General features: G+C 32.5%; 4 protein-coding genes across 5 annotated transcripts in view; 2 read left to right on the top strand and 2 right to left on the bottom strand.

The window, feature by feature from the left end:
• LOC105626802 overlaps positions 1–3,651 on the bottom strand; it is a 4,426-nt gene extending 775 nt beyond the window's left edge. The window contains exons 1-2 of the mRNA XM_012208099.1: positions 3,519–3,651; positions 908–2,652 (exon numbers count right to left, since the gene is read on the bottom strand). Of these exons, the coding sequence (XP_012063489.1) occupies positions 908–2,652; positions 3,519–3,651 (1,878 nt within the window). The remainder of the gene's footprint in view (positions 1–907; positions 2,653–3,518) is intronic.
• On the top strand, positions 2,145–7,048 carry LOC105626803. The gene is made up of 10 exons (XM_012208100.1): positions 2,145–2,172; positions 4,511–4,826; positions 4,896–5,082; positions 5,169–5,351; positions 5,431–5,688; positions 5,773–5,860; positions 5,951–6,332; positions 6,409–6,539; positions 6,705–6,952; positions 7,016–7,048. The coding sequence occupies exons 1-10, from the start codon at positions 2,145–2,147 to the stop codon at positions 7,046–7,048; spliced, it is 1,854 nt and encodes a 617-aa protein (XP_012063490.1).
• Positions 7,049–11,633: 4,585 nt separating this feature from the next.
• Positions 11,634–13,912, bottom strand: LOC105626799. Its single transcript, XM_012208096.1, has 5 exons — positions 13,762–13,912; positions 13,263–13,504; positions 12,967–13,161; positions 12,414–12,689; positions 11,634–12,341 (listed from the first exon to the last, which is right to left on the bottom strand). Exons 1-5 carry the CDS (start codon positions 13,910–13,912, stop codon positions 11,634–11,636), a joined length of 1,572 nt encoding a protein of 523 aa, XP_012063486.1.
• A 4,824-nt stretch (positions 13,913–18,736) lies between these two features.
• The window catches only part of LOC105626798 (eukaryotic peptide chain release factor subunit 1), a 7,879-nt gene continuing 7,241 nt past the window's right edge, over positions 18,737–19,374 (top strand). For both annotated transcript variants that reach the window (XM_012208094.1, XM_012208095.1), the window contains exons 1-2: positions 18,737–18,822; positions 19,122–19,297. In XM_012208094.1, coding sequence (XP_012063484.1) covers positions 18,737–18,822; positions 19,122–19,297 — 262 coding nt within the window. The remainder of the gene's footprint in view (positions 18,823–19,121; positions 19,298–19,374) is intronic.

The raw sequence follows: 19,374 nt of genomic DNA, 5'->3' as shown, positions 1-19,374 counted from the left end.
TTACGTTTCCGTTCGTTTAGTTAGTTAAGTAGTACAATAATTTATTTAGTATAGTAGTCTAACGTAATATATTATATATATACTACACACATATATAATAATAGTGTGTGTGTGTGTGTGTGTGTGTGTGTGTGTGTGTGTGTATGTGTGTGTGTGTGTGTGTGTGTGTGTGTATGTATATATGCACATTGCCTTGCATTAAATTATAAAATATTTTATTGTTTCGTTGTTATAATATTTAATTTAACTTTCTTTCATGATTTCTTAATAAAATCGAATAAATAAATAGAGTTTGTAAGAGTAGATTTAAGAAATGGTAAACACATTAAGAATCATCTCTGATACTAATATTTCTTTTTTTATATTATTGATTCAAAGAAAGATTCTGTACATTTTATAGACGTCATATTTATATATTAAAAAAAGAAAAAAAATGTAAAGCATTGACGTTAATGATAACATTAAAATAATATAATTCCAAAATAATAATAATAATAATATGTAATTACGATATAATAATAACTGAAACATTTTTTAAGAAAAGAGAGAATAATATAAATCAATTAATAATTGTTGTGTCCAAGTAATATAGCATTTATTGAATATATAACATCAATTATTGCATATTATTTTTAGAACTGTAGTAACTGAATTTCAAAACTTTCCAAATCTTTTTTTTATTGTAATTCAAGATGCTTTCCATTATGAATTGTAACAAATTACATAGTTATAAATTGTAAGTTTTAATGAGAAATATTATATGTCACATTTTGCTATATATAGCAAAATTTTTATGTGAAATTGAATTTATGTACTTTTATAATTAACGTTCAAACTTTTTTCTCTCTTAATATTTTAATTAATTATCACTAAAATTACTTATCTTTCAAAATAAAATCGCACTTACCAGCAACTTGATTCCTCCTCCTTGATGTCCAGGCGTAGAACCTCCTCCCGCTTGTACAGACTCTACTGAACCTGCAGGTAGACTTTGATAGCCCTGATGCATCTGCATTTGTACACCTCTCCTATATTGGCTATGATCATGCCGATCATTATCGTTTTCATATCCGAAATATGGTGAGTTATCGTCTAATTGCCGTTTTACAGCCGAACTCTCAGGATAAGATACCCAGAAAGATGTTGGTCCTTTGGACAAAGCTCTGCTCATTATAGAATTTTCTTTGATGAGATCTGCTGAATAAGAAGTTGGATAAGAAGTTGAATAAGAAGTCGGAGTTGCACTGTTCACAGTGGATATTTTCTTCAGAATGGCATTTAAGAGAGTGTTATTAATCGGTGAAGTTCCAATTGCACCATTAGCTAATGGAATCTTCGACAATTCCGGATTATCTGGTGTGCTAGCATTAGTTGCTATCGCGTTTTTTGCAATCACACTGATGTTTCTTTGCAGCTCCGTTAGCATATCAAATACTTGACTAAGTGCAGTCATTCTCTGCTGGAACGGAAGCGTTGGATCGATTGTTGGCTTCGCAAAAGGAAATGCATCAGAGAAAGGCTTAAAAGGTTTTTTTGCCTTAGCGACAGCGGCTGTCGCACTCTTTTCATATGCGATCAAATCATTTAAAGTCGCTATCATATCGCCTTTTAAATTACCAAGCTCTGACAATATCGTATTGACAATTATATCTTTAGCAGCTGCAATAGATGACGCATCATCTAAGGATCTTGCGATTTTGTCCGATGAATTATCGTCGAATTTTAGAGATCTCAGAAAATCGCTTTTTGTGTCTGAATCATCGCTTGCTTCTAGTGCAGTTATATTTATACTGTCAAATAGTTTGTCCAGGAAGTCAGATACCTTCTGGGTATACTCGGTTGGGCCGGGAATTACAGAGGACGGTATCCAGAAACTAGGAGGTACAATAGTGCTTTTCGGTATAGGTACTTCGGTCGTTGATGCTGGAGTGCTAGTGGCAAGATTTTTGAAGAGCGTGTCCAGGAATTCTGATTTCTTCGAAATGATCGCACTTGGATCCATCACTGGGCCAAAAGAACTACTTGGTAATCCACCTGGTCCGAAAGGTCCGAACATTCCCGGCAAATATTCTTTTGGCACACCAGCGGCTGGTTTTGTTGCCGATATACCTTCTATTATCTTTGGATAAGATGATGAGCCTGGAATGGTATTAACGTTTTCTGCGGAAGAAGGTACTTCTATGCTTCTTCTTCTTCGGGAGAAAGATGCTTTATCCATAAAATCTGGCATTGTTTCTGATGAAAATGGTGTAAAGGGACCGAATTTTGGACCCGTTGGACTTATCGAACCCATGGAACCCATTGGGCCGAACTTTGGAGCAAACGGACCAAACATACCGCGTTTATACATATTGTTACCATCAATAATTTTTTCTTTATCATCTTGTAGCATGTCTCGTTTATTAAATAATGCATTTGCACTATCAACATTATCTGAAGGCAGTCCGCTTACGCCATATGGAATGATCGGTTTAGTATCTGCTACGTTATATGCAACTGGTCCTATACCGCCGAACAAGTTACTCAGCATATCTGTCTTCTTAGAAATAAACGCCTTTGGATCGACAAACTTCGGCATAAATGAAGATTTTGGCATGTAGGGTACAGATATCGTGTCTATTCCTCCTGGAGGTCCGAGAGCTCGCGAATAAACTATGAATTACAAAATAATAAGTTAATATAATATCTAATATCATTATATATATTATCTTTTATCTGTGCAAAAAAATATTAAGGAATTAAAAAGCATTGACAAGAAATCTACATTTAAAACTGAATGTAAAATTATTAAATTTTTGTTCTTTTTTATAGATACTCGTTTATAGATAATCTTAAAATATTTTTTATATATTTTTTTAAATAGAAAATAATTACGTAAGTTTCCCTGGTAAAGATTTTTTTTATAATTTTTATATGAATTGAAACATTTTTCAGAAAATATAATAAAAATATAAAAAAATTCTCAATCAAATATTTGGAAAGTTTATATCTCAGAATTTGTCATATATGTGAATTTTGAAATATTCTGAGATTTCTCCATAAGTAAAAAAAAATTTTTTTAAGTTTTTAGATTTTATAATTTCACCAGAAATTATATTTACAAAAAATCTTAGAAATTTTATAATATTTCATAATTAACATATTTTATAATTAACATATTTCATAATTAACATATGGAAAATTCTGATGTAGATTTTCTAAGTTTTCCAATTCGTACAAAAAATGTGAGAAAGTTATAAAATTATATAAAAATTCTGAAAAATTATATAACAAATTCTCATCGAGAATTCTCATCTTTCTGAGAAAAATTTTCATCGGAGTTCTTATTTGGAATTTAATTTTCTATTTTGCATTTGACACCAAGATTATTTGAATTTGAATTTAGAAGACATTTTGAAGATAAAGAACTATTTTTTTTTAAATGAATAGCAAAGTTCTCTTTAAATATATAATTAATAATTATCTGTACATACATAATTTCTTTATATACTTTATATAGAGTAATAAAAAGAATTTACTTGGTTTAGAGTTTGTCCATGGTGCTCCAGGTGGAAGTGCCACAGTTAAACTGGCAACGAATGCCAACAGGCAGATGGAAAGTAGAAGTGCTTTCTGTTGGGACATTGTACTGAGTAACATGGTCCATGTCATGAACTCGCTTTTATAATAACCATTGACTAATAATCCTTGCAAAGTCTCCAGGATTATCTACATGCATGGAGAATGTTGCGGCCCAAGCTCCGCAACGGAGCCTTATTAAAATAATCCACTCGCCATATGTAGAACTTGCAGATGTGTTTTAATTAACCGAAACAATTTCCTCTCAGAGAGAAATGCCATTTCCTTCTTAAAAGCGTAAGTATGTCTATTTTAAAGTGGAGATAATCGTACTTTCTTAACGAAAGAATATCAAATAAAAGATAAGAGAAACTACTGCATTTAACATTTAAAAAAATATATAGTTGTAATATAAGAGAAATTAATTTTTTTCTTTTCAAAGTCACTTATTTTTCTGTTCACTACGTATATAAATAGCGCATTTTACGGATGCGATCGGATTTTAGTCATTTTACAAATGAGCCATGTATATTACATCGTCAGCTGTTTTCAATAATGGAAATACTTCAATTATTTCACAAATACCTTATTTTGACTCATCGAATTTGGTAGGATACCTAAAGTCGTTATAAACTATTTATTACTCTTGAATCTTACATTATTACGAGTATGGATTTTGAGCAGCGTGAGTAATACATTTCAATATAATTACCCAACATACGAATAATAGTTGCACAGATTGTGGTTATTAATTCCATCGTATATATTTATATGATTATTTATCATGGTATTTTACAGTTGTAAATGGAAATTATTTGATAAATATTATAAAATTAGATTAATTTTTTTAGAAGTTTTACATATATAAAATAATACAATTATTATTATTATTAAATATAAGATTTAATTTTTTAATCTTAATAAAAAATTAATTAAAATATTCTTTAATTAGAGAATACAAACGACACTGATCCTATTGCAGCAGCAATAGATTTTTCATCATTATATTCAGCTATACATCATGATTACAAGGGAAACAACATTTCGAATATAATTACGCAATTATTGCATATATATCAACCAAAAGATGGTATCAATACATATGAATATGTGCTGAGAAAAGTTCAAGCTTTACTAGAAGATTGTGGTTTCCAAAAAAAGCATCTGTTGCTTTCAATGATTCCTCCTCCAGATAATACATCAGACCAAATGATTAAAGAAGTGTTTCGTACAATTACAGGTTTTACTAAAATCAATCTGCAGGAAAAGTAAGCGATCTCTTTACACAGTACAATCTTTATTATATAATTGTATATCTCATATTATTACAATATTAGCAGCAATACATTTCAAAATATATCTGATATTAAAAATATGGATAAAATAACGGATGTTTCATCACCAAAGCAAAATTTGTTATGCGATAAAAATACGTCGAATTTCCAGTCGTCGCTTTCCGAAGCTTTTCCTTTCCGAGGTTTTTCCGAAAGCGAGATTTCTATGATTCCCAATCATATAAAAAACGTAATTCATTTTAACAGATCCATATAATGCGATTTTTCATTCATTTGTAACTGATGTCAATTTAAGTTCTACATATTAATCAATAGGCAGTTTCATCAAATCATCTAAATAATAATTCGAAAAATTGGCTGGAGAGAAATAAGTATCAAATGCCATCTTATCGACAATATCTACTTAATAAAAAGTATTATGTACCGGCTAGAATTAATATGCATAATAATACCATTGCTGAATCACACCCTTGTCACTTGTCTCAAACGGTATATAAAGTTTGTTAGAAGAAAAGAGAAATAAAATAAACGAAAAAAGACATAAATAAAATAATTACAAGATATTAATACATTTTAGGATACATGCTCCACGAAGACTAGTAACAATACTGAGATAATAGATTTATCGTGCGCGCAAAATAAGATTCCGCAACAATTTAATGATGTTAAATACAAATATAAAAAATATGAAGATGCATTTGATAAAAATAAAAAATCTGGCATTTCACATATGATAATCGACATTAGTCAAGACGCAACAATTAAACAGACAATTAAAGATGAGATATATAAAATGGATGTGTGTTGCGATGAAGATCAGAATATTATCATAAGTGTATGTAGATAAAATATAGGGAATTTTAGATTAATTTTAGTTTAGAGCAGTTCTAAAAGTAAAATTAAATTAATTAAATTTTAGGCAGACGATCTTTTACCAACACCTAATGATAGACTTAAAACAAGCTTGAACAATTTTTTAAAACGAGCGCAAGAAGGAACTTTCGTTGGTAACATTATTCATTACATCAATGCCTTTAATATATTTTGTAATTATAGATAATATATAAAATTACAAAATTTCTCATGTATGCATACAGAATCGACCTTTCCACGCATCATATCGCATCCACAGGGCTTCTTGAATTTGGTATGTTTTACATCGAACGACCCAAAATCTGAAACATCACCGAAAGTTTTAGAAGATTTTACATCTAATATCTCAAATAGTGATACCAATAGCTGCTTACCTTTAAACAAACAGAACACAAATATCAATATAGAAAAAAATCAAAAAGAATCGATTGAAAGGAGAAAACAAAAAGCTATTACTTATGTTAATGAATTGCAAAAGAAACATAATTCTCAAGAATTTAATAAAATAATTAAATTACAATTACAACAAAATAATTTAGATTATGATATGGAAAAGAAAGCGACTACATTTGAGTGCAAAGATAATACGGAAAAATCAAGACACGGGTAAATGTGTTTATTTTATCGAACGTCTTAGTCACACGTACAATGCCAAATAATAATAAAACGATTTCTAATTTAGATGCGAAACGGTAGAATCAAAATCGGATAATGTAAATTCTGCAAATAATTTTCAAGCTCGTTCAATGTCTGAACTAGCTGCATATAAGAAACGATATTATGACACGTTATTAAAGGCTCAGAAGGCGAAAGGTTAATTTAAAAAATTATATTACATATGTATATATATTTAAAATATTCTGTTAAGCAATCCTTCAGACATACTTCGGTGTACTTTGTATGGAATACAATAAAATATTGTGTTACTTAGACATAAAAAGTGTTAATAAATATATTGATTACTTAAATTTGTTACAGTTGCAATATCGAATTCTTTAGCGTCTCCATCGGGTCATTTAATAGCCTATGATGATCCGTATTATTCAAATTACATATGCCAGCAGCAACACTTGCTTCACCAACAGCGTCATACGACAGTGAGACCGCAATTTCCGGCATATCCGACGGATCTATCCGGATTATCGAGTGTACACCGTGATCAATACAGTTGGACGAAATCCATCTGTAAATATTTATTACTAAAGCAATTAAGACTTCAACGGCAGGTAAGAAGATATAGAGACATAAGATTATTCTAAGGTATATTTACTTACCGGATATTATTGCAGACATCGCCTCTGTATGCCCGAAATGAAAGGTAATACATTTATGTGCTTAATATAATTGAAATATATCAAAAATATGATCTTTGTTCTATATTGGAGTCGTATGTTATGTGCTATTTTTTCGATTTCTTCATTCTTCGAGTGGTTGGATTCATCGCTACGTTGGACACGTATATCCTTATTCTTCTATGTCAAATGGAAGCGATCAAACAAAGTACTGCGTACGTCGTAAAAACTTGGAAAACATAGTTGGAAAATTGAAGGAGATCGAACGTAATAGTATCGATCTTAATAATTGAGCGATTCTAATACATTAATTCGATGAAAAGTTCCATTGAAGTTACACACGCAAGTGATATTCCTCTTAATTCCTTAATATTTAATATTTTCGAATATCAATTTGAAGAATTGATTAATATAATAGTAATGATAAAAATGTTGAAAATTCATGTAATTATAGATTGATATTAGATGTATATAAGCTCGATATGAATCTTATTCTAAAATATTCTTTTCCATTAGCCTTGCTCGTGCGTTGAAAATAATTATTATGCATTGACAATGGAAATATTATGGTATATAACGATTTATAAATACATTTCTTGTTAGATATTCCGACCTTCCTAAGGCGTAGCTCTTATGAAGTTTAACAGATTGCGCAATGATTTTGATATTTCCATTTGTATTTCGGACGATTGCGTGACATGGTATACGCGCGAAATATAATGTCGTATTTAGCTGTCGCCAATCAAATTGTGTTTAACGCATTTACTAACAAATGTACATTGTTTTGTTCAAGTAACATTACACAAAGTTCACTCTGACTAGATTTGTGATATATTGTTAAGTAACATACACAATCACCCGCACAACTCCGCACAATCAATAGTGTATAATATTCGCCGTTCATTTTACTCCTAGATGTATAAAATGACATTTAAAAGAATATGTGATAATGCTATAACTTAGGTGTTACGTGACTCATGAATCATTTATTGTCTAGATCATTCGCTATCAGTTCGACAAATCACCAAGATGTCATACATCGCATGATATCTTTGCGTCATACTTGGCAATCTGCCCAGTCGTTTTATTTATATTTATATCCATTGTTTTCAGACTTCTGAAAAGACATTCGACTCACGATTCGCCTAACAATCCTACAATTAATATGTCGCTACAGTTTGATGTCCACTATAATTATTGGCAGCATCACATTATTCATTCATATGTAACGAAATATATAAATACAATGACACTATATATATTAATACTTGAATACATTCACATAAATATTAAAACACATTAAAAATATCTAAACAAGACAAATATTTCGTATTTAGGATACGTAACACATGTAACGTGACGTCTATCGTTTAGCAAATGAGGACTTAGGCCAGTTAAATTATTCTATTAGGAGAATTAAAACAAATTGACAGGAATTCATTCTGTAAAATTAAGTTTCTAATTTTCGATATCGTAAAGAATACATTCTGTAATTAATTGAATGTGTTCATTAAAATACCTATTTTAATCACAATAATTTTTCCTATCAATTCTTTTTAGCTCGCCTGATTTTGAAGGGATCTCAGGTCATATACAGATTTGGATTGTCATGCTATCACTACAGGTCACTGTCAATCGAGCTTAGTATATAAAGAAATCTGCATCTATTAATCGTAATCGAAATTTATTGCCTGAATGATAATTTATTCATACAAATTCTAAGGAAACAGTGCTTTTCATGTATCACAAACATACTGCTATTATTTATTATATTAACTTCGTTGAAGCAAATAATTTTACGAATATCAAAATCAAATAATAGTTTAGTCTTTATTATAATAACGATGACTTTAATCCATTAGCTGTCTATTATGTCCTTATTTGATAATACTATTTAACAAATGATGTTTTTATATTTTTCCTGAAAAATTTGAGAATTAGCATTAAAAAGATCTGTTATTATTACAAATAACAATATGGAATGTGAAATAAAATGATATAAAACTACGTGTACGAATTCGAATTACAAGCCTTGGATGTAAAGTCATTAAGAAAACTAATCGGTATCACATTACATTTAAAAAGAGCGTTATATTTCCTCTGGCAGTGTTTGTACACTTTGATCTCACTCAAGGCTAATTGTTTTATTACGCCAAGTGATATTGATAAATTAGTTACTCCTAACAAAACATAATTTATTTGAGATACTCACTCATAATTCTCAGCATACCAAAAATAAATCATATAGAAAAATTACACACTATAATATCTCCAATAAAACAAATTGATACTTTATATTTGCCACAACGAAGCTGCTGTATTACATCTCGTTCTCTTTATGAATCTATATGAACACGCATTTCTCTTACACTATTAATTGATTTAAGGTTGACGCATCAAAGTTCGATAAGTGTATAATTTATTTGTGTTTACACTCGCGGCATCGTATCAAAAGACAAAAAATAGCTGTTGTTAGACAAAATAGTTGTCTTAATCAAGATTAGCTAACATGTTTATATTCATTCGATATAATGGTCGTGATACATTGAACAAAGGAGAAACAAGATATTATAGAAATTCTGAAGACTAGATAATGCTGTTATATATTAAAAAAGACTCAATGGAATTATCAATCAGGAAACAAGCGCTTAATAGTTTTCTTCTAAGATGAATTGTACTTCTAACACGATATGTATATACTAAAAAATACTTTGCTCTTTAATTTGATGGATTATTAAGAAGATATAGTTGTACAAAAAAGTGCTTGACCAGAGTTGACTAGACTCTTTCATTAAAAGATTAATACAATAAATAATACTATTCATTTATAATAATTTTAAAACTACGTAAGACGTACTTATAAATAATGCATACAGGAACAGGGACGGATCATTCTCTTTTAATAACTTAAATCAGCAAAAATCTATTAATTATGTATATGAAAAAATTCAGTTTAAAGATTTAAGATTTAAAAATAACCAATTACAATATATATATAAACATTTTTTAAATTAGTATTATTTAATTTGGTTAATTATAATTAAACTTGTAATTTAAGTGTTTGTTCCGTCCTTGTGCAAGAATGATACTATTGTAATATAATGAGCACATTTCAGAGTGTGAGCTAATTGGAATAATACAATAAATAATCGTTCCACGCATACTATTCTGTTCATACGGGAACTAATGCCAAACCGATCTTCCAATGCAAAGATTAAGTCTTATAATTTTATTAAAAGTCAATAAAAAGTTCTCTCTATATGAAATTATTTTTAGCATTTTTCTCAAAACGTGCTTTAATAAAAATTTAAAATTCTATAAGGCCATTGTGTGAAATATATATTTATAAAGGTATTGTCATTGCAAAATAAAATATTATCGTGATTACTATTACACCGATTATTAATAAGTCATATGTTTAATTAAAATTTAAAACAAAATTTAATTAAGAAAATTATTTTATAATTTTGCGAATATATAATCTTTTCCTTTATTAAAAACTTTATTAAAAGCATCGTTTATGATAATTTCATAAACTTCGATTTTCGCATATTTTATAATCACATCGTAATTTTTTTAAGCATTTTAAAATAAATTAATATGTTTAATTATATATATAACCAGTTTCATTTCCTTAAATAATATTAAAATTTAATTTAATAAAAGAAGAATCTTGTGCGCTTGTGTTTCAAGAGTTTGCAATTATATATAAATTTAAATAGACAAGTTACAGTCGCAAATTACAGTTGCAACTACCGTTGTTTGTATATAGGATAGAAAGATCGGTCTAGCTGCATTTTATTATGTATGTATATAATCCTTCAAGGTTTAATATATACAACTTTCTTAAAGAATAGGCAATTTCTCCCTGCATGTACTAAACGCTTTTTCCAAGTATGCATGGAGCTCAAAATATGTTGGCATCAAAATATGATAGAAATAATTAGTTAAATATATATTAGTGTTACGTGCTATATAGTGGTCTTATACTTATAAAATCCCATTAAAACTTACTTAGATTTATTATTTGGTACATGATTGGAATGAAGTGGCATTATTTGCTTATCAAAGTTGGGCAGTCTGGTTTTGTGATGCAAAACGTCAGGACCCGAACAACTAAAGAAAACCTATCCTCTTGGCAGCAAAATGTACAAGGCAGCAATAATTTTATACAAGATCTTAAATCTTTGGACACATGTTCGTCCTGCAAAATTCGATAACGACGAACTTGATGAGCCCTATAATAAGTCCGAGCTACTTTTTCACCTATTGCATGTACGAAATATAGTAATCTATATATTTTACGTTAACATTCAATTTCATACACAGTTGAAAACACAGACACAAAATATAAAATCAAGATTTCTACTTCAGTCATTACGCATCATTTAATATTAAATATAAAATCAGATATTTTGTATGCAAGCAAGAAAAAAGTACAAAATTTCAATTGTAATATCATTACTGTATTGAATAAAATGTTTATAGACGTAAAGTATATAGATATACTCGGTTTATAAAAAATTTTGTTATGTCACAAATTGTTCACAGAAACTGCTCGATAGAACAAGTTCATTTTTTACCTAAAATGTGTGCTTCATATTTCACAAGACGTTCAGGTAAAGCTGTAAGGATCGATAGTTTTGCTAGAACAAGGTTGAACATCATCTGGTGGTGGGCGCCACTGTCCGGACCACATAGCATTACGAACCACATTCGCATCAGTAGTTTCTTCTATACCGTTGCTAGACGTACATTCCGCCTCCCAGTTTCGAAGACCGTTTCGAGTCACTCGATTGATCGATCTAGCCTCATTCATTTCACAATAATTCTGTGCGTCATTGTTCACTGGCATTCGTCTAGTTTTACTTTTAATTTGCGTAGTACCACTATTTCTACATTCAGTTTCGGGCCACGGCTGAGACTGCTCCACTGTAGACTGTAGAGGTAACTTTCGCGGTACTCTTCTAATCTTCGCTTCCTCCGCAGTAACAAGACTAGCATCGACTTTACTATTACTTGGCGCGGTTCCATCACCGGTTGAACTACTGTCACCCTCTTTCCTTCGTCTTCTTCGTCTCCTCTCAATCTCAGTATCTTCCCGCCGAGTATCCTCGTTATTCGTATGTGTTTCTAAAATATGTTGCTTGGCTGTAGCCCAATGGTCCTTTCTATTTGCGCCTTGTTTAAATTTCTCGTGATTACTACCGCGATGGCCACCGTTACTAGTGTTCGTATCACTGTCCACGTTACGTTTCTTCGATTGCTGATTTTTCACGGCCCATGAAGCCGGTCTCTTAGGACTACGTTCCTTCAAAGTGACCTGCATTTTAGATTATATTTACACCGTGATTGCTAATCAATACTTGAGCCATAAAACATGCAAATTATTTACCCCAGAGGAAGAAGAATTGTCAACGGGTTTATAAAGTTGGGTTGGAGTATGACTACGAGAATCTTGACCTTTACAACTTGATCCACTACGACAATGTATCCAAGACAGTAAAAATGCTAAAAGAGCACAAAAAAGTCCCACTACTGCTGCAGCAGTTAATTGAGAACGTGTGCGTCTTGGTACCCAACCTCCACTGTGATATTTCCATATTGTACATGCTAATAATGCGCTACTTGCAGCATATGACAAGCCTATGCCAGTGAATACTATAGCATTCTAGAAAAAAATAATAACCTCTTATACATAACAACATCAACTAATATATCTACACAATAATTTCTTATAACAATAATAATTACATAAATAGTTTCTGAAACATACAGATATTAAGCTGATATTACATTTATTGTTATTGTACAACAAATTTTTCAAGCTTGTCGATTGGCTATTGCATAGAGAGATTCGAAAACTCTCTACAGTCAATTAATACAAAAGTTGAAAAATTTGTCATATGACAAATGTAATATTAGTCTTATAGTGAAACATTACTTACCAGTCTAGTCCAATTTAAAGGAAGGATGTAAATGACATGCGAAATATCAAGGAAGAGAAGAGCTGCAGTGACCAAGAAACAGAAAACAGCTACAAAGATCATGAATCGTAAACGATCTGCTAAAGGCAGCATAAAAATGCTGACCTTGGCAGTGCCAGAACTGCATAAAGTTGCCAAACAAGCTGCAGAAGATATCTACGAAATGCGCTCATTAATTTATCTATATATAACAATTGTAGTAGCTCAAACTTTGAGTTTGTCATATAGTTTCTACATAAAAGTGACTTTACACTCACAAGTAATAAGAGTCTAACAACACCCGTAGGTGTTTTAAGATGTCCTTGTATGTCGCAGTAAATAACCACATGACTTGCACGAGACCAAGGCATGGTGTTTGATGAGCCAGGTCTATGATCACTATTACCATAGTGACCGTGATAATTAGCATGCGAATCCCAAGAGTGGACTGTCGAGTTCACCCCTGGCGAATCCAGCTCTGATGATTGGGAGCTGATTTGCCCCCCTGTCCTACTGCCTGCTATTGATACAATATTAAAACCATGTATATATTCGTATATGCAGTTATATAGATATACAATAACTCTAATAAAAAATAGAAAGACAAATCAGTGTTAAAATTTTAATAACTATACATTATCTTGATATTACAAAGTGACCATAAAACAATTATTGATATAGCAGATATGGAATTTCAACTTTGTTTATGTATAAAATTCCATATTGAAGTGATATTAAATAATACACAAATATTAATTAAAACATTGAAACACATACCAATTTCGAAGTCTTGAATGTCTTCGGGTTTAGAATATATAGCAGGTGGTGACTCCAGGTCGCGTATCTCTTCTAGAAGAAGCACTTCTATTTCCTCGGCTGCGTATAAGTCCGAGACCGAACGAATAGGATAATGCCGAGTCTCGCTCATTACTTAGGTGCGCGCACTCATTTACTCCTTCCTGCCTGCAGTCGTATCTTTCTATTTGATTTACCAGCCACCATTCATTGTCTAATCGATTCAATAACAAGTCCATTCGTCTATCAGCCATCCTCTGCATATACCATGTGCCATTTCTACCTTTGCAGGCAAAAATACTTCTCCGCCTTCAAGCCATACACCTGTTAATAAAAGAAAATACTTAAAGGCTTATACTTAAACTTATACTTTATACTTGTTCTTCCAGTACCACTGTATATTTTAAGGTACAATCAATATCATATTTTCTTAAAACTCTTATTCAAATTTCAATGTGAAAAATTAATAAAATATCATCTAGTTTTTATTATAGTAAAACTTATTATTGCTAAAGATTTCAAGTATATGAGAATTTTTTTCAGATTTTTATATAGTCTGGAACTATAAAACATATATGCTGATTCTCTGAATGGCACAGAATATAAACTATATAGAAAATTACAGAGTAGTGCCGAAGGGTTAAAATAATTTGGAATAAACAATTTGAAGTTTATAATAAAATTAATATAACAAAAAAAATAGAAACATTAGAGCTATAAATATTTAATACACATTATTTCAATCAATTAAATTTGTGACATTGAAATGTAACTTCGACAAGAGATGTATCAATAGTAACATCTCAGAAAGTGAGCAATTTCTAGACATATTTTTATATTTTTTATTCGATACTACATCATTGAAAATCGGTAAATCGGCGCAGCTATCAAATTTGATAAACAAACGTGTTACTGTCAAGCACATGACATTTGTTTAGCACAAAATTGTCGCGTCAGTCTGGCTGATGCACCAGAGCTTATGGTATGAGAAAGATTCAATCCGATCACATTGACGATAAGTTCGACCTGCAGCATATATGGTCGAGCGTCGAGATTACTTCAAACTCTCCGTAATAGTCGTCCTATTCCGATCAAATCGTTTGGGATCCACATGTTGATGTTGCCAGAATTCGTTCTAGCGTTGTCCCGGACGCGCCGCACCGTGTCGCGAACATTATCACTCGAGACAGGAATGGTTACGGAAAACGTACCTTGAATTTACGATCGTCAATCGCGACGCGTAGATCATATTTTTCGGAGATTTTTCACGTAGCCAAGCTCGCTGGCCGTCCAACGGGTAGCCGCCATTGCCTTTTTGCTTGGTTTTTGCCCATGGTCCGCCGTCCGCGTCCGTTACGACGACCTATAAATGATAGATGGGGCAACCTGTCTCTCTCGCTCTCTTTATTTATTGGATTTATTGTCCTTATTGGACGAAGGACAAAAAATGATTGTGGGTATTTTGCAGCAAGAGAATTGTCCTGATCGTTCTCTCTGCATTTAGAATTATCTCGTTTATTTCCTCAGAATGTAGAGAGAATTCTCTAAATTATAATTACAGATTCACAGGATATTGTATAGATGATAAATGAAATTATCGTAATGGTACTAATTAACCTACTCCCTCTAGATATCCTGGACAAAAAGTAGTTGATCAACTAATCAGAAATTTGATCCAGTTTGATTTATAGTGGAAAGAAGGATGATTTTTCATATACTGCGGCAGCAATTTGTTATTATTGGTTAAAAATTTTTAATGACGCACTTCCGGCGCAAAATGCATTTTGCTCGCAATTCAATCGAACGAACATTGATCAGAAAATGGCACTAAATGAACAAAGGGCTTTCGAAATCGAGAAAGTCCGAAATATTTGTAAAAAAAAAAAATGGAAATATTATCGCAACAGATATTTAAAAAAATTTAACAAAGAATGGCATCTCGAATGAGAAAATATATTTATAATTAATTAATTATTTTTAATAAATATTAATAAGTTTAATATGTAAAAATAAGTCATGATCTCAATTTCCAATTGACATCGAGACGTGAATAATAATCACAATTATTGTAATTTTTTGAAATGATTATTATAAAGTGATTTTATAATTAAGAAAATTACAGTTTATTCTAAATTTTAGAAATTTTAATGTTTTGCTTTTTGAGCAGCAAATGCAATTGAAACAATTATGAAAATTTTACATCACGTAACATTTTTGCTACTGCAGCGTGCTGCGCATGAAAAGGCAATTTAAAAGTAAATTTTCACGAGCTGCTCAAACGCTGGCTGTTTCAGCGACAAAAAAAATCACGTGGCTAAAATTGACGAATATCAAGCCATCCATTTTGATCACGTGATCATTTTTTGTTGCTAAAACCGTTGATTAGAACAACTCGTGAAAATTTAGCTTCGGATTTACAATAGGTGCTTTAAGCGTTAAGCCATAAGAAATTGACTAACTATAATCGAATGTGAGGAGAATAAGGGGCTCCGCACAATAAAAGGAACAAGGAACAGAGAATAGAAAATAAAAATTTCAACCTATCAGAGATCATGCATTGTGGAATACACAGTTTCCGATAGATTGAAATTCTTATTCTCTGTTCCCTGTTTCTTTTGTTGTGCGGAATTCCTGATTCATTGTGATTCGTTCATTTTTTATGGCTTAAGACTTAGGGTCTTAAGATTACCAATCTAAGATTACCCAATTAATTGCGCGGTTGCCAGATTTATCTAACAGGTAAAATTTATCAAAAAGTGAAACAACTGGATCTTAAAAATCTATTGTAGATTCAGAATAAAACTTGTTCTACAATAAGCTCGCGAGCCGTAAAAAATTAACCAATCATAGTCGTTTTTTTTTCAACTATATCTGCGTTAACAGTTAAATGAGCGCTCGCTGCTATTTGTCTTTTTCTAGATTTAAAATTCTGATTGGATGATCTAAAAGAATACACCAATAACAGTGAACACTCACTCAACTGTTGAATCTGCTGAATGCGCCTTATGAGCGCTGAACGGTTATCGTTCTGAATGCATCCTATGATAGGATGATGACGAAAACAACAAATCAAGCAATTCAATGCCGAGCGTGAAAACATTTTCAACTTTCTGTGCTGCCATATTGCATTAAACCGATATCTCCTCTTGGAGCCAGAGATACAATTGGCAACATCGAAAATGTCCCTGGCAACATCGAAAATTTTCCCTTCTACTTTTGTTCTACCAATTGTTGCAGCTTTCTTCTAGTAGAGGCGGCATTATACAGTGTCTGTAAAATTAATAAAAAATAAGTCGAAAAAATATGATTTTGAAAAAATATGATTCTGGTAGCTCTTCTCTCTCTCTCTCTCTCTCTCTCTCTCTCTCTCTCTCTAATAAGATTCATTTAAATTAAGTTTCGGTTTCAAAATTTTGGTTTCGGTTTTAGGCCAAAATTGAGTGACAACCAATCAACATTCATTTTCGGTTTGGTCGAACTCTACTGTTTGAAGCTCGTGCCAAATTTTTGCATTTAAGTGTAAAAACTTGGCATCAAGTTTCTCAATAAAATAGCGCGCACTGTTTTCATGCGTATCGAAACGCCTAGTGAAATATGTCAGTTTGGTTTACTGTTTATCTTTTCTTAATCCTAAAAATTAGAAAAAGATAAAGAGTAAAATTGAACTACGATTCAATCTCTGAAGTTATAAATCTTACATTACTGGAATTGAGTATTAATCACTTAAATTTTAACAAGGATGCAAACTCTCATGCGAAAGCACCTTTAGCTAGAATTAAATTGAATAAAGAAAAATTGAAGAGAGATCTTGGGGTTTATTATAATTCTTGAAACGGTGAAAATTTTGAAAGTAATCGAATTTATTAAAATATTTATAACTTCATTAGTTAACACCTAGTGAGTTTGCTCATTTTTGTAATTTTCACTTCATCTAAAAAATTCGTAATATAATTTTTCGTGATGGAGTTATAAAGTGCGATTAAAAAGGTTCATGAGTCATCTCGATAATTTTAATTAAATATTCTAAAACTAAATATTCTAAAAATTTATGATAATTTACGACGAAGTTTGATCCACAATTCGGTATCGCTACTACCGATATTCATATGAGGGCAGCCTAAAGGCGCGCGCGGTCGATAAGGATGGTAGCCAATGGCGAACGCGCAATTCACATTTCATCATATTTCACGATCGTGGCGTCGTGCGCGCTCGTGTTGGCAACTGGGCGGCCTCGAAGTGAAGTCTTTTTGCTTCCCATTTTGTCTCGTGTGCGGCAACGTCCACGGTTCACCGTGGTTCGTTCACTGACGTTTCCGCTGTGCCATCGCATGGCCGACGTGTGCATACCGAGGATCGCGCTCGCGTGGTACTCGCCGTGTGACGAATCGCGTCGCCGCTGAAGAGGACCAGCTCGTCGCGATAACGTCGGGCACACTGATCACACCGTAACGATCCTCTGAAGTGAGTGCGAGGACGGAAGGTATACCGTATAATAGCCACGAGCAAAGGTGGCCGTACGGCGCGTGCTTAAACTCGAGCGTTTAATGCCCGCGCGCGCGACACCGAGCGTTAGAGAGAAAGAGAAAGAGAACGCGAGAAAGAAAGAGAACGAACGAACGGAACGGGCGACCGCCCCTGAATGAATGGCTATGTCGACCACGTTCCTTCGTGGCTGACATAATCCGGTGTGAACTGGATCGGTGCGGTATTTTCTAACTACCGATAACTCTCCGATCGTAATTTTCACAGAGAGGAACCTGTGGCAAGATCCGATTCCCCGTCATCGACGTGGGCCACATTTCCTGCTCCATTCACCCTCGTCATTATCATCGTCGTCGTTCTCCACGTCCACCTTCGGGCGGACCAGAGCGCGCGTGGCAGCGATTAAATTTTCAGCATCTCGGGCACCAACCCGCCGTAACGTCGCGACCACGCGTCCCCACGCACATTCGCAGCGATGTCGAACGAGGAGACCTCCGCCGACCGCAACGTCGAGATCTGGAAAATCAAGAAGCTCATAAAGAGTCTCGAGATGGCCAGAGGGTAAGTAGGTCGGCTCCAAAGTCCTCGCGTTTTGTGCTGTCAGCTGTTACCGTTATCATTGCACGAATTTCCTTGACATATGGCTTGGCGAACCATGTGCTCATTCACCAAGTTCCGCAATTTGGGCTTCTAGATCCCATACAAGAACCGCTTTTGTTGCAACTGACAGACGTTACTGGAATTTATCGTGGAAAATGTATATAGGTCTCGTCTTATATAAGTGGATTTTTCCAAAATTGTCTTTTAATTATCTCTGCGGTATACTTGTAGATGGAAGGTTGACGTGTTTGTCTTTACAGGAATGGCACGAGTATGATTTCGTTAATCATACCTCCAAAGGACCAAATATCGAGAGTGAGCAAGATGCTGGCGGATGAATTCGGTACAGCGTCGAACATTAAGTCACGTGTAAATAGATTATCTGTTTTGGGTGCAATCACATCGGTGCAGCATAGGCTAAAGCTATATACAAAAGGTATTGATTTTTATCTATATATATATATATATATATATATATACATATATATATATATATATATATATATATATATA

This window comes from Atta cephalotes (assembly GCF_000143395.1).
Source record: "Atta cephalotes unplaced genomic scaffold scaffold00006, whole genome shotgun sequence".
Lineage (NCBI taxonomy): Eukaryota > Metazoa > Arthropoda > Insecta > Hymenoptera > Formicidae > Atta > Atta cephalotes.
The sequence above is the reverse complement of the archived record's forward strand: the minus strand, read 5'-3'. Positions and strand labels throughout refer to the sequence as shown.